This window comes from Sander vitreus, chromosome 1, assembly GCF_031162955.1.
Source record: "Sander vitreus isolate 19-12246 chromosome 1, sanVit1, whole genome shotgun sequence".
NCBI lineage: Eukaryota > Metazoa > Chordata > Actinopteri > Perciformes > Percidae > Sander > Sander vitreus.
The window spans coordinates 35,927,851-35,943,593 of record NC_135855.1 but is presented as its reverse complement, the minus strand read 5'-3'; the positions used below and the strand labels follow the sequence as shown (position 1 = coordinate 35,943,593).

Below are 15,743 nucleotides of genomic sequence, written 5' to 3'. Positions count from 1 at the left end.
TATTTATTTTTAAATTTTTTTTTGCATGATGCTACAACATGACATGGTGCTCCTTCCCACTGCTTTGTGATGTTCATGCTCTTTTTTTTCTTTTCACGTATTCACACACCAGGTGATGTTCTCCACGGGTCCTCAGGTCACAAAGACGCACTGGAAACAGACTGTCTTCCTACTGGAGAGGCCTATCTCTGTCCAAGCAGGTCAGTAACACACAGACCACAACACGGCTAGGAAACACTCTGCAACACTAGTTTTGTATTTAAATACTGTAAGATTTTGGACTTTTGTCAGTGCCAAGAAGAGTGTGTGGTTAAGTTCCATTCTGTTTCATTTAGGTTTGCGTTGTGTGGGTTTGCTTTTACTATTTTCCTTTCGTGGACCTTTGCGGTTCGTCATAGCGAGCTGCGGCGGGTAATCTGTTTGTGGTGGAGATGTAGTCAGGCTGGTTGACACCCGTTATCTGTCACCCGCAGAGACAGCGAGGGATCAAAACAAATCACATCTAGCCATCAGAGACAGCATGTAAAACTTCATCTGATAGCCGGTTGCAGGCCTCTGAATCATGACACGTTACAAGAGGAGCGCTTTGTAACTGACCAGTGAAATATTTATAGAATCAGCAGATAAAAGTATGTTTAAGTGGTGCAGCTTGCTGAGAGGAGTAGCTGTATGGACGTATGGATGCTCTCTGAAAACTCCAGCAAACATGACAGACATCTTGTATCGCTTTTTGTGACATTCACCTTACTGTTGTTGCTCTATAGTTTAATAAATGTCATCGACCGGCCATAAACGGGTTCACTTTAACACAAATATGTATTCATGTTTTACCATAGTGATTAAATCAGACAGATGTGTTATTGCCAACTTGACAAGTATGATCCAACAAATCCAATCAACTTAAAAAAAAGATATATAATAATTTACAATCACAATAACCAAAAAAACCTTGTTCTGATATTGCCGTTCTTCAGTGTATCTGTCAAAGTACAATATGTACAGTCACTAGTGTGTCCAACACATTGGAAAGTGAGACTATGTAACTTTTAAAAGAATCAATTGCACGTTTCTTATTACCAATGAAAAGTGAATTCCACTTAATAGCACTAAAAAGCACCTTTGCTCAATTTAATACGCTGAAGGGTACACTGAAGTGTTTTGCTGTCACAACATTACTTGGTCTGGTAAGACAAACATTAGATAACTGACATTACTGAGTCTTCTCAACTTGTGCTACTGTTATTACACTATGTTTTAGCATTTACCGTTGTCCTGCTGTTTAGTAGTCTCGCTTTAATAGGAAGTCCAACAAGCACTAGGAGGCAACAAAACATCAGCGTCTTATCCTGCTTTTTCATCGTTGGGACCTTTTCATCTCAGACAGACATCACTCTCTGTTGAAGAACTTTGAGATTTCAGGAGGTTTTCTTCATCTGTTCAGCCATAGTGTTGCTACTCATACTCACTACCCAGTTCTTCTTCTGCTTATTCCAAAGAAAATGGAAACATGAATGCACTACTTCATACTTCACTTTCTGAGTTTAGATCAGTACATGTTTAAGCTTTTATTAACTAAATACAGGACAGATCTCTATTGTTATTAGTACTGGTGTTATGACTCATAGCAAAAATGTATAATGATTACTTTTCAGTGTTCCCCACACGCTCAGTCATTATATTTGTTGTGTAAAAGATCCTGTGTTTATTACGGCTGTACGCTCTGTCCCTCTGTGCACGTTATCATAATGGGAATCGCAGATGTGTCTGCTGATGTGGGGATGGATGAGCCTCGGAGCCAGCTGTCCCCTTGCTGACTAGATATTAGATGAGAGTCTACTGTAATAAATGACCTGCGGAGGGACGGAGGCGTTTGTTGTCCGGCGGCCCTTAGCCACGCTCTGCCAGGACGATAAGAACGTCAAAACCTCTGACGCTGCCCAAACGCTATTGCAGGCTTCTCGCTCTGCTGGGTCAGATAAACCCAGCTGAGACTGAGCGCTGAGGACGACAGCATGCTTACGCAATACAGAAGTGGGAAACTGCAGAGGGAAACGGACAGATTTAATTTGATTATCTGGTGCAGAATGTCAGGCCCTTTTCCCTGTTTCACCTGTGCAGAGTGGAGAAACATAACGAATGCAGATGCTTCAATACAGGGCTCAAGGGGGCACTGAATGGTTTCATGAAAATGATGTGAATCATATGGTATTAGCCTTCACAGTCACATCTCAAAGCAGTGGAACAGAGTTGAACACCTATGGATGATATTGGACCAACGTGTTAGACAGCCCTCTCTACCACCATCACAATAACACCAAATGAGGGAATATCTTTTAGAAGAGTGGCGTTCATCCCTCCAGTAGTTTCAGAGACTTGGACGTATGTCTACACATCACAGAAGTAAACCTGGAATCCTTTACTTGCCCCCTTTATGTATTCTATCCCTTTTGGGGGCACTTTTGTGTAAATATGAAACAGTACTGTGTATTGGGTTTTTCAAGATAAACTAAATTAATCATTAAGGTTTTATTTTAACTTAACCTTTTTACCACTGATATTGGGCTGATATCATGGAAATGATGGTGGAGACTTCACAGACAACCAGTCCAATGACTTTAGATTAAATGCAGCTTTATTCAATATCTATTCAATACTATAAGTTTCTCTCCGAGAGAGGGAGATAACCATGTGTACACACTCCTAAGAGCATGTACCCATAGTGTCTCTACGAACGTCAAAATAACTCCTCCTTTATACTTGTTGGGGCTTCACACATTCCAATCTATCTATTTGTGTGGGACAATATTACCTCAAAACTAATCCTTATATGGAAATACTTCTAATAGATTCACACATTCCAGGCTCCAGTTTCCTGTGTGTGAAGGTTGTCCCCAGACTAACCTTCTTGTGTAGTACACTACATACAAGACCTTTTTATATAAGATTTGAAATACATTTGAAACATGTATGCTGAAATATCCACCTATCAACCACTAACAGGCTGAAAATTCCCCGTTGGTCATTGACAGGACTAACCTGACTCCGCCAGATGGATTGCTTCGCATTTGCTCGGCATATCCATCTGAGAACTTTCCGTTGGAGAACTTTTGGTAAGGGGCGAAAATACTGGTTAGCTGATTGGATAAACCATCTGTCTATCACCACCTTCTTCACGACTAGCGGAGCCAGTTGATATATCAAACTCTTGCCGAAACCAGTCGGGAGAAGAGCAGAAACATCTTTTCCTCCGAGAAAAGCCTCCAGTGCCGTTTTTTGCTTTTCTTTCAATGAAGGAATACTTCCTAATTTGGATAAAACTTGCGTGATAGCTACGCTCATCTCATCCGTGGAAGCCGCCATGTTGTTTAGACTGAACAGTCGCTTCTCGTTGCGTCACACCTAAACCCGCCTCAAAACCAACGCTGATTGGTCGATCGTTTGGCGAACGGCTCCAAATTTTCTCTATCTCAAGATGCCAGACTGATCTGCAAGTGGAAAACTGGAGCTCGCGAGATCAGGATGGTCTCACGAGGCTATAACAGGATAGCCTGTATAGGAAACTAAAGACTGGATTTCCGTTGCATTTACTATCAATATTCAGACTCCCGACTGGAGGAATCGTCCTGGTTTCATGACCCCCACGCATTGAAAACATCTCACATAGCTGTAATATTAGTTAAAAACTGTCATTGTCCAGAGTGCTCTTCCTTATTATACATCTATTGTTTCCCTTGATTTGAGGTTTGACTGGTGCTCTTTCGGTCTGGCTGTAAAATAAAACTTCCTAAAGTCACCTTTTACACACACACACACACACACACACACACACACACACACACACATCTTGAGCTCAAAACCAGCCAGTTTCAATCCAGCGGAGTCTAGCTCAAACTGAAGTTGACTCTGTAAAGATCCATCAGTCTGTGCTGTATATGTGAACCAAGCCAAGTATGGGAAGGAAAAGTTTAAAAGAAGAACAAAATGAAGGCAGAAGAGTGTGAGTAAGGGAGTGAGCGGCAGGTTATTGATGTGCTCGCTCCACCCCGGCACCCTGATGGTCCCCAGCCTCCTCCAGGGGCCGTAAACCAGAAATTGAGTTTTTAACAGCATTCACCGGCTGCCTGCTAGGCTTCTATGGGGTACTTTACAACACGCACATACACACACTGCTCCTTTACACACTCAAATTCACAAGAGTACTTGCATACTTCTATACTAAAGTCTGGCTGTAAGAGAAAACTTCCTAAAGTCACCTTGAAGATGACAAAACTCTTACACACACACACACACACACACACACACACAGAGACTTAAACACACACACAGTGGCCTCTCCTCCTAGGTATTGACTGAGAAGCACCTTCAGCTCTGATTGGCTGTAGTGACCGACTCTGTCTGCGGTGATTTATCATGGCGGAGACCGAATCCTATTTGATGTGTTTGTACGAGTGCAGCAGTAATTAACTTTGAGGCTGCGCTTCTGTGGGAGGTGCCGGCAGAAGAGAGAGAAGGCACGCAGCAGGCTGGAACAAAACATCCCTGCAAATCCTCTCAGCTGGCAGCGTAATAAATTAAACAGCGAATCATTTGTCATGCTCTGGTGTGTTTGTGTAGCTCGGCTATTGAAGAGGATGGTCCCTTTTTCACAGTTTTACCTACTTAATGTAACCAGAGAAAGGAGGTCACAATTTGTTTTGCAACAAAGTCCCATGATCCTCTAGGTGAGGCGGTGGCCTGGATACTGTACCTGCGCCTTGGGCGTTTGTTCTTGTCTGGACTTTCATTGGACAGTCAGGTGTTTTTTGTTTCCACCCACTTTCATGAGTCCCCTCCTCTGTCCCGAGTGGTGCTGTAGCTCTTCCAAATCTCCTCTTTCCCCCGCCCTCACCTGTCCAAGCTCGTTTCACTCACTCACCCCCCCCATCCCCTCGGTTGAAATCCAAAGGTCCTTGAGCTGGCAAACGGCAGTGGCCGAACCATCCTTCAGGTTCCTCAGGGCTGGAATCTAACACACTGGTTTTGTGTCTACACACTGGTGCTTGGGATATACCGCCAATCAGCTCTGCTACTTAGCTCTGTACTGTACAGGAAACGGCCTGAGAAGTAAAAAACGGATTAAATGAAGGTAGACGGGAGCAAGAGGGAGGATGTCAAGGAGGTGTGGCTGAAATGTGGCCATGAGCCTTACTGCAGTGTCAGGGAAGGGGCTGAAGTGAACTCTGTGCATCCCTGTGTCTCATCCAAACTCTTTTAATATTTCGATGAAAGCTGGAATTCCCAAGAGCATTATAACAAAGTTAACATTCATCAGCTCTGTTATATTGCTAATTGACAGAAAAAAACATCTCTCTCCTCAGCTTGTATTTCTTTTACTTACACTTTTAGAGCCACTGGAATGATTTTTTTAAATGCCCCATCAGGCTTATGAAGCTCTGTCTTGCACTCCTACCGCTGGTATAGTACATTAACTTCACATGACATCATTGGCTTCCACTTTCATAAGGACATAAAGTTTAGGTATAAACCAATCCTTTCAAAAATGTCATAGTATTTTGCTGTGAAAATCAGTAAAACTTAAAGAAAATGAGTACCTCACCTCAGCCTACACTTGCCCTCACTGTATGGAGCTGCAGATACTGAAGGTATGTAAGGAGTGTGAGCTAAATGGTTAACATGTAAATGGCAACAGTCTAAATGAATCACTAATGCGAGCCATGTATTTCTAGTGTAATTTCATGGGGAAAGGCTGCATCGAGCTGTTTCTGTGCGCCTGGTAGTGCTTAATGACACTGGCATGTTGATGTACGACATCGTGGTGAAAGCCCGGCTCCATTCCCCGACTCATTTCCACACATGGTTAACTCTTTTTCCCGGCATCAGGAGTGGCCAGTTTACTGTAGCCTCTTCCATGGGGAGTTTGGTCTGACTGATTACAGCAGAGCTGCTGTAGTCGCACCGCGACTGAACAGACATTCGGTGGGTGGTTCTGTTCCTTAATGTGAAACATGAGGGGTTAGTCGGATTGTTTCTTCTTTTTTTTCCCCGTTATTTTGAGGGCAAACTTCTTTGGTCCCACGTCTCCTTTTTTCAAAAGGTCTCCAAAAGTCAAGCAATTATTCCTTTAACCTTTATTAGTCTTTTTGCCAACTTGAGTTTGACTGCAGCCATCCGCTGCCTCCCATGAGCACCAGGCTCTGTTGCTGTTATAGCTTGCGCGAAATGGAGGCTCCTTGTGTCATTCCCTGTCAAATAAGTGAAAGCAAAGAGTTTTTTTTTTTTAAAAAGATGACTTTTTTTTGGGCTTTATTGGCCTTTAATTGATAGGACAGCTTGAAGATAGGAAAGGGGAGAGAGAGGAGGGACGACATGCAGCAAAGGGCCGCAGGTCGGATTCAAACTCAGGCCGCCGCCAAGGGCTCACCCCTATTTTCCACCGGGTGCGTCTGCGCTGAGTTCCGGAGGTGCCGCGACCCCCGCATGCAATCGCTGCCATTCAAGTCAGTGCTTGATATTCCACCAGCCGCGCCACGGCGTGTCCGCTCCAGTAAAGATACGCGCCAGGTCTATTTCCACGCTAGCGCGCTGGGCTTTCGGACAGCTAGGCAGGAAGTGAAACAGCGAGACTATCCAGTCAATTTATCAAAAGACACCCTCCCCCCCAGTGGCCGATTAGCTCAGTTGGTAAAGCGGGCGCACATATGCAGAGGTTTATTCCTTGACGCAGAAGGTCTAGGGTTCGACTCCGACCTGTGTCGAATATCTCAGCTTTTCTATCCAATAAAGGCAGAAATGCCCAAAAAAAAAGACACCCCCCCCAATACTGTTATGTCTCCTTTACAACACCACGGACAACAATAGATTCTTCTTGGAGGTTGAAAAAAATAATACGACATCACAGATCTTTTTTTTATCAGGACAACAACAGAATAGAAAAGGCATGGAGTTTAATGTCAGGAGTGCCTGGAGTGGAAGGTAGATACTAGCTTAATACCTGGACCTGTAGAGACAATAAAATCTGCAAATCGGGCAGCAAGATGCTCCGCTTCTAATACGCTCCCAGTGTGGTATGGCACGTGGCGGAGATCGGAACAAAAACGGAACGCAGCACAGGCGCGCCCAGTGGAGAATCGGAGTCAGCCTACATGGGGAACACACTCTCCTGGGTAAGCTAGAGGTCGCCCCGAAAGCAAAGACAGTTTTGTTTTATGGGACATCCTTAACATCTGCCTTTTATACAGAGATCACCAGGGTTTAGCCACACAGAAAACACAAACCAGACACGCGCATTAATGACCTTTTCTGTTCCAGCTGGTTTGTCTTGCGTCCAGTGTCGACCACTGACCCAGTTCGTTAGGTTGGTGATGGAGTGGAGGACAGACAGCGTCTTTTACATTCTTATTATGCGCTGCATCTTTTACCAGCCTTGCAACATTTCTATCTGTGACATTTCTATCTGTTGGGTGCAGCAACAAGCTGCTGGTGTTTTGCTAGTTATAGAAGAAAGCCAGAAATCTAACCAAAAAAAGAGCCATTCCTTTCGTATACTCAGTCTTTTTTTCCCACCTAAAGTTAATAAATGCTGCAGCAAGGCTCCTGTAGTAGAACTAGGAAGATAGGTTTCAGTATCATCTTTACACTCAGTAGTGTGTTTTAAGATCAATTGTGATATTTTTCTAATTACTCTCGAGGCATACCATGGCTTGGCTCCTCGTTACATTTCCGAATTGTTAATTCCTTATGGTGAAACACAGCCTGAGCACTTTGGGCAGGTCCCTCTTTAAAGCTCCAATGTCCAGAATGAGGACTAAAGGGGATCATGCTGAGGCTTTTGAAGAACCTGGTATCCCCGTCCTCCCTAATATTTCCCCTGTAGGATCGGCGAATGCGGCTGTGCGGTTTGTTTGCATGGGTTTGGTTAGGTTACTTTTACTTTAAATGGCACTTTGTAACATTATTACTAAAGCTTGAATATACTGTTTGTAAAGTTTCCTCCTGTTCTCTTTTCCAACATAGGAGGGAGTCTAGCCCCTCACTAACAGATTTTTATCTTCACCACCCAAATCTAAAAATGGACAGTTTTTTCCTTTAGAAGAGGCGAGTTCAGCTCTTGCTCATTTGTTACACTCCGTGTAAAAGCTGCGTCTGTCTGTCCTCCCTGCAGTGGACTGACAGACCCAGAGAGCGGCGCCAGCAGCAAAGACTCTGTGACAGCGGCGTTGGCATGGCAACGAGCGAGACGTGACAGCAGTGATGGCGAACGCTTCGACGGAGAAAGCGCCACAGTCAGCGTTTTCTCTCTCCTCGTCCTCCTCTAACCTCCAGCGACGAAGAGCGCGTAGCACAGCGATGAGGGTGGTTGGGGGAGGGGGAGGGAGTGGGGGGGGGTGGGATGCTTGTTTGCCGTGTGGGTAAACATTCATTTACCTCCAGCAGTCAAACGTGAAGTTAATCAGTGTGATTATGCGTCATAATCATCAGCGCCTTCTCCCGGCCTCCCGATTTGCTCGCGCGTCGTACTGTAAATGCACTTCCTTCTCGCTGCCATCTGGAGATTTCATACACGCTCACACACACACACACACACACACACTCTTGCTTATTAACATACATTAAACCACATTGCCTTTCCACACATCATGGTTTCTATAAGCGCCAGTGTGTCTCTGCTCATGCAGAGGCCTGAGCTCAGCAGCTCTGTACTGCTGCAGGGCGTCAGGAAGATTTCTTTTTATGAGCTGTTATTCATTTCTCTTTTATTATGAACACGCTGATCGATGTTGTCTGCCTTTCAGTGTTTTACTTTTTTATATCAGAGTCTGATATAAATGCGCAGACGGTATGTCATGGTCATGATATACCGAGGATTGTTTGATCAGACGTAAATCAAATGACAAGTTTTATTTCCTTGTACTTTCTCTAAGGAGAACAAAAAGTCCAGTCACTTCTTCTCAAACAACCAGTTTGGGAAAAATAGTGCACAGGAGCAAACATGAATCACTTTACGTACGTGCTCACATAACGTGATGTGCCATCCCAAAACAAATGCATCTGGTTTCCAAGGAGAGATATGGGGAAAAAAAACACAAAAACGTAATTGTATAATTATAGCAACATCACTGAGCCACACTTGGTGACGTGTTCCTTCATTACCATGAACACACACACTGTGGTTTGTTTTGACTCAATCCCACACACACCGTCCTGCTGCCGTAAATACTCACAATTTGCACACTAGATGTGTATTCATCCGCAGCTGAAACTAGCCCCCAACAAATGGTTTATTAAGTCCTGTTTGAGTAACGTTTGCTAAAACCTACAGTTCCCAGCCGTTTAAGGAAAATACTGACAGGGTTTCTGCGGGGTCTTAGAAAGTCTAAAAAAGTCTGAAATTTCAAAATCAAAATTTAAGGCCTTAAAAAGTCTTCAATCCGCTGAAGTATCGTGTTCTAGGTCTTAAATAAACCGGTCTTAATTTTCATACTTTTATACTACTTTTTTCACCTCCTGCAGAAGTTGTTGAATATGTACTGCACAGAAGGCAAGTTCTAATAATATATTAGTCTCTTTACTTTGCTGTAAACCATTTGCAGTGCATACAATCAGATTGTAGTTTGATCCTGAGACATGAAAACTTGAAAAGCTTCTCTTGCCTGTGTACGGTATTTTTAATTCCATTGTAATTTTCTGTAATTTTGTCACGTTCGTACTGTTAAAGTGGACAACCTCTATTTGTAAAAGAAAAAAAAATCAGTCCGTTTAGAGAGTTTTTCTTCCGCTGTGGTCCAGTGCTTTGGGGCTTCCCACCGTTGATAGAAACGCTACCTGACTGGAACCCTTCCAAACAGGACTTCTCTCGGTCTTATAATCTACCTCACTTATATGCAGTTTTGCTTATTTGCAACAGTTTTGTGTTTATCTTTGTGGATTTTCACTCCACTCTTCATCATTTTCTTTCAATTTGAACATCTGTTCAAGTCTTGAGAAACCTTGGTGTGACAGTGAACTTTAAATAGCCTTTGACTTTAAAAGCAAGTTTATTTCTAGCTGAAGATTCTAGCGGAACATTTCGACACACAGGCAGAGATGGCCGACTGTGTGCCAGATTTTCATTCCAACTGAACCAGCTGCTTTCAGTGATTCACACACCTTCACTGAAGAGGAGGGACTCTCCAGTGAAGAGGTTTCCTGTCTCCGATGTGAAACCAACCGTGCACTGATATTGGTGTTTCTCTATCCTTTTTTCAGGAGAGGAGCTCCAGGGAAAGATCACCGTGCGTAAAAACAAGAAGGACCCTCGCTCACTGTTGGTCACGTTTGACTTCGGAGACAGGAAGCTTACTTACAGCCTGCAATAGCGTCAGCCATCGCATGGTACAACATCCAGCAAATACAGCCTGCTTTTTAACTGACCATTCATGTATTCAAATGGTTTTCATGTGTTGAATGTAAGGATTGTTTTTCTGCCTTGTAATAAAAAAAATATAACGTATGAGATTTTCTCCTTGTGAGTGTTTTATTAAGCATATTGAAACATGATTAAACTCCAAAAAACTTTTTAAGATGTTTACATTACATGTAGTCCTCGTTTCAAGGGCATTCCAATTACTCTGCACATTGAAAAGCAGTCATGAAATGCTGTTGAAATATTTCTGAGTAACCTAGATGTCTGAAAATCCTCAACTTTTAAATCTAGTTTGGCCCACTTTTAACCTTAAAGGTGCCCTGCCACACAAAACCGTTTTTACTTGCATTTTTTTTAAATATGTTAGGTCCATATGTGTTTGTGTTATGTCGTGAATGTGAAAATGAACTGCTACCTCCTCTGTCAGCTCTAGCCACTGAAAGGAAATAAGCGGAGAAATCAGGCCAATTACAAAAGCTGGTCAGTCTGACATCATGTTGCCTGAGCTCATTACTATTCATGAGCTCGCCCAGTTGCGCTGGGTAAAGGATGCTGATAGCCAGGCTCTCATTGGCTAGCTGTTAGCCAATCAGAGTCAAGCACCTTAGCTCGTTGAATATTAATGAGAACTGGCACAAATCGAGCTGAGTCTTCCTGCAGGCTTTCTATACCACACTAGAATGGCTTGAAACAAGGTAACCAAGGCATTTTTTCCACAAAAAAATGTTACAGAGTCCATGGAAGAACTTCAGACATTACCACAAAGTAATGAAATAAGTGTGGCAGGGCACCTTTAACCTAACCTAACTTTTAACCTAACACATACATCCCTGTCCGATCAAAATGTCCAGCAAAACAAAAAAACACCAAGAGGAACTGGCTGCTAGCTCTTTGGTAAAGAGATTTCTTTTGCTTTTGCCAAATATTTCTCTTGATTTCCCTCCTCATTGTCCTACTGTGAGCTGCGAGAGATCTAGCCAGGAGTATCATCCATCTTCCATGAGTCTACTGGGACAATGCGAAATGAATTTAAGCTTTTAAAAAGGCTGACTGAAGCCTCTTTACATACTTCATTGAGCAGCTCTCCTCACAATTAAAAGATTTTTTCTTCCTTCTCTGCCTGAGATGATGAATCCTGGACTCTGGGACAGTGTAGTGGTCTGTAAGGAGGACGAGGAGGAGGAGCAGACTTGCTGCCTGTTATATTGGGGATTTGACAGTCATCTCTTCTGATGTATTTCCACTGCTTCTGTGTCCTCTCTGCCATTATATCATTACATTATGGTCTGCGTGCTGACATCAAATAGGGCGTATGCTCACATGGACAGGCTTTTCTGTTCAGGAAAAGGCAATGTGTGCATGTTTTTGAAAGTAAGGTTGAAAGGAAACTATCCAAATGTACTGTAGTTGTATCTTAGATGTCCTGTCAACTCTTCAACCACACAGTCCATTGAATAGTGTTATTTTATATACCTGATGTACCTGGATGTGTGAGATTAATCTACACAGATGTTTTGAAAGCCCAGCATGCTGAATTCCTGCAACACCGTGCTGTTTTATATTTTCTGGTGTCAAGCATGTTGACGTCCTTTTGACAAGAATTCATCTCAAAAAGCTGAAACAGTTGACTTTGTAGTGCTTGGAAATCTTCAAAGTGCTTTTAATAAGCCGTCTTTGTTTAGAATGCAGATGTTAATTAGTGTTAATTGTCTCACAGGCAGTCGTTCATATTCTGAGGCACAATGAAAGACTATACTTTAAAATGCATTCTATTTTCATAAATAGTCAAGATTATAAACAACTGTGCCTCATAGTGTGTTCATAAGGAATATATTCTTATTTATCATGTCAAACTATATGCCGCATTTTGTTTAACTTTGCTTATAGTGTCCCAAACAGACTCAGATGCTTTGTCTTTAGATGGGTAACATTTATTTGAGGTACAGCATGTTGGCCTACTCCCTGAACCTCTAAATTGAAAAAAGATTGCTTCATATTCTTGTTTAAAACCAAACGGCTGCATGAACAGAACAGACACTATTCAATAACAGTCATTATTAGTATAAATACAATGCTTTTTTTGTTCTTGGGTGCATAAATCGCACAAACTTAAATTGTAGGCTGTGTGGCTTCGTCAGCCAGGAATAATGATGATGATGATGATGATGAGGGCCGCGGGGATGACGACCTCCGCTGAATCACTGCTTTCCAGGCGCTTCAGATGGATGCTGCTTCTTATCACTCAGGCGACAGTGGGAGGGATCAATTAATTACACGAGCTCTTGTAATTAACGAGCACGAGGAGACACCGTAAAAAAAAAAAAAAAAACCTAAGTGTTCCTGTTAGTTCAGCTGCTCCACCAGGGCTTCAAATCTCCAAATACACATTAAAAAAATGATTGGAAAAAAAAAAAATGGAATATACCAAAATAAAAAAAACAGTAGAAACTCTTTAAAACATTTTTTTACATCTGTGGTTTTGGACTTTTAAAGGATCTAAAGGTTCCTGCGATACTGCACTCTTATAAAGCTCATCAAACCATGTTCTGCTACATTTCTGAACCAAACATTTAAAATCCTCATGAGAATCAAAACTAGATAGATACTAGACTATGGTCGTGTGTGTGTGTGTGTGTGTGTGTGTGTGTGTGTGTGTGTGCGCGTGTGTGTGCGCGCGCGCACGTCGGTCTGTGTGTTCAGCGGTCTTTGGAAGACGAGCAGAAATCAATTACAATTATTCTCTGTTGACAATGTAATTAAACTCAAGGCGGCGGCTAATACAGCCGCTTCAGCCTCTTATCGGCGCCGGACGGAGAGGGAGCGCAGCGTGCATAGCGAGGGAACGTCCCCGAGTGGGACTCTGCGTGTCCCGGGCTAACCACACTGATCCCAGCAGGGACACTGCCTCAAACCTCCTCAGCTGTCGTAAAATCAGCGGAGGTTAAAAACAGGACATCTAGTAGGAAACTGCATTGGCTACTTTATTTTAATGAGCCTGGAGAAAAACGCAAATGAGGATTTAGATTCAAAATGATTTTAATTTTGTTCTCCTGCCTTGTAGCCTAACGTTATGTCTTATGGATGCTTATGCTTGTGAAAAAAAAGCTTAATTATTTTAGCTATGGCCTATTTATATGAAAACATCAGTTACAGTAAATAGGTCAATGGTTATATATAGGCCTGTTATAAAAAATGTAGACATTCCAACAGGCAGTGGGTTTTCATTATGTTATTATTATTATTATTACTATTATTGGCCTATCTGTCCTATGTTCCGCCTGGCTTTATGGCCTGTAACAATAGAAAAACAACGTTGTTGCTAAGCAACTAACTGGTTATTTTCTTTAACACATTTATAATTGGACTGTCAAGTCTCAGATTAGCGTCCAATGTACAGCCAGTCTGTTTGAATCAGCCAATCAGAGGAGAGGGTCGGGGCTACACGTGGCTTTATTAAGCAGAAATATTTCAATGTTGCTGCAAATTGTCAAGATTAAACATGATATAGGCTACGAAACACATTTCCCTTACTTGTGTGTGTTTTGTGTTCAGCTCCAGCACTCACTGTAAGGAGGCCTAAACTGTTTATAATGAACGAAAGTTATTCTTAATTAGTGAGACAGACGAGGTCGCTTGTGTCTTTTTAGTTTTTGGATAAATCACCACACACAGGACTTGCATACGCACTATCCGTTTGAAGGGAGACTTGGAGGGTGATATGCGCAATGCAGTGTTTTAGAAGCTAAGGCACCTTTTTGTCACTCCTTCCAGTCCAGGATCCAGTGGTTGGCTCCGGTTCCTCCTGACACACGTGATTTAAGAAAAAAAAGAGGCCTCCTTCTTGCGTAAGACTTTAACAAATGAGTAGCTCTATAAAGACCTCGCCTACTTTCATTTATTATTTTTTTTTTTTTTTATAAACGTGACCAATGCTCCTTATCAGTGACGCACGAAGGAACGTATAGAGCCTGTAGCGTGCGTAAAACCAGCCAAGTGGAAACACTATTTATAGTTCAGACCATTTATAGCACATAGTCTTTAACCGTCTATTTTACTTCTACAACTTAAAAAGATGTATGTAGGCCTATATTTATGGTATGCCTATGGTGTATAATAATATGTATAAAGAATACCAGCCTGGTCTTTGACATATTACAACTTGAATGAACACGTCTACAACTAAAGCGCTCTTTGCTTCTATGTAGTTTCTGCATTTTGCAGGCCTAAATGTTGATGACGGAAAAGAACAAAGTTTTTCTATAAAACCAAGAATCTTGGGGACTGGAAATGCCTCTTTCTTAAGAGTGGCAACTGTGTAATTGTAACTGTATCAAAGAAACCCGACTCAGCACAGTACAAACATTATTAAGACCCGCGTGCACTCTGGTGTATTAGATCTTCTCCAATAAAAGCCTAAACCTGGAAATCTTTATCCCAAACGAGCTGTGTGTGCTCGTGTGGGATGCGTCCGTGTATGTGTGTGTGAGCATCCTACACATCCCAAGAGACAAGTGTATTAATCAGTTTTGAAAGCGTCCGTCCAGCGCTCACGCATGCCCTGCGTAACCAGAACGCACACAATTCACGCACGCACGCACACACGAGCCCCCGTCGTCTTGGCTCCGGTTGTCCCTTTAAAAATCCGGAATCCAAGGCCAATGATTTATCAAACTCCTATTATCAAGAAAATGTCACGCGAAGGGCACCTTGCTCCGCACTGACGCAAACTCCGGTCTTTCCCACGGAGCTGTAGAAAAGCTTTGCACTTGGAGCTTTGCGCGGCTACAACCAGTCCGCTTCCAGTCCTCTCTTCGTCTTTGTACAGCTGCTCCCAGCCTGCCAGCAGACATCTGCGAAAAATGGTAAGTGTCCTGAAACACTTTCTTTACTTCTCCACCTGCAGTTTCATCTGTTTAATGAACTTGTTCTGAGCTGTTTTCATGTTAATTTCACACTTCTTTTTAAATGCAGTTTGGCACGTTGCTGTTCTGGCGCTCTCCGTGGTGCTGAAATGCAGCTGCGGCTCCACATTGAAAACTTTTCTCTTTTCTCACTTTTCTTTATTCTGTTACCATATAGCTTGTTTTTTTTTTTATTTGGTAAAATACTATAATGTGGCTTTTCAGAAGTTTAAATGGAGAAACTAAAGTTTAATTTTTAGTGTAGCGTAGTCTAGCACGTTTCCTATTTTTTTATGTATTTTTTTTTCTATTTAAAGAGAAGCGATTACAACCAGGTGCAGTTATTTTTCTTACTAATTAACAACAGAATTAAGCATTAATCAATCAAAAGCTTATTTTTTTTTTTTTTTTTTTAAAGGACCCATGCCACTTTTATTTCT

General features: G+C 42.3%; 1 protein-coding gene across 2 annotated transcripts in view; it reads left to right on the top strand.

Annotated features, from left to right (window-relative positions):
* The window catches only part of prmt3 (protein arginine methyltransferase 3), a 63,163-nt gene extending 52,674 nt beyond the window's left edge, over positions 1 to 10,489 (top strand). For both annotated transcript variants that reach the window (XM_078253754.1, XM_078253765.1), the window contains exons 15-16: positions 113 to 200; positions 10,246 to 10,489. In XM_078253754.1, coding sequence (XP_078109880.1) covers positions 113 to 200; positions 10,246 to 10,355 — 198 coding nt within the window. In that variant the 3' untranslated portion in view covers positions 10,356 to 10,489. The remainder of the gene's footprint in view (positions 1 to 112; positions 201 to 10,245) is intronic.
* Positions 10,490 to 15,743: the final 5,254 nt, after the last annotated feature.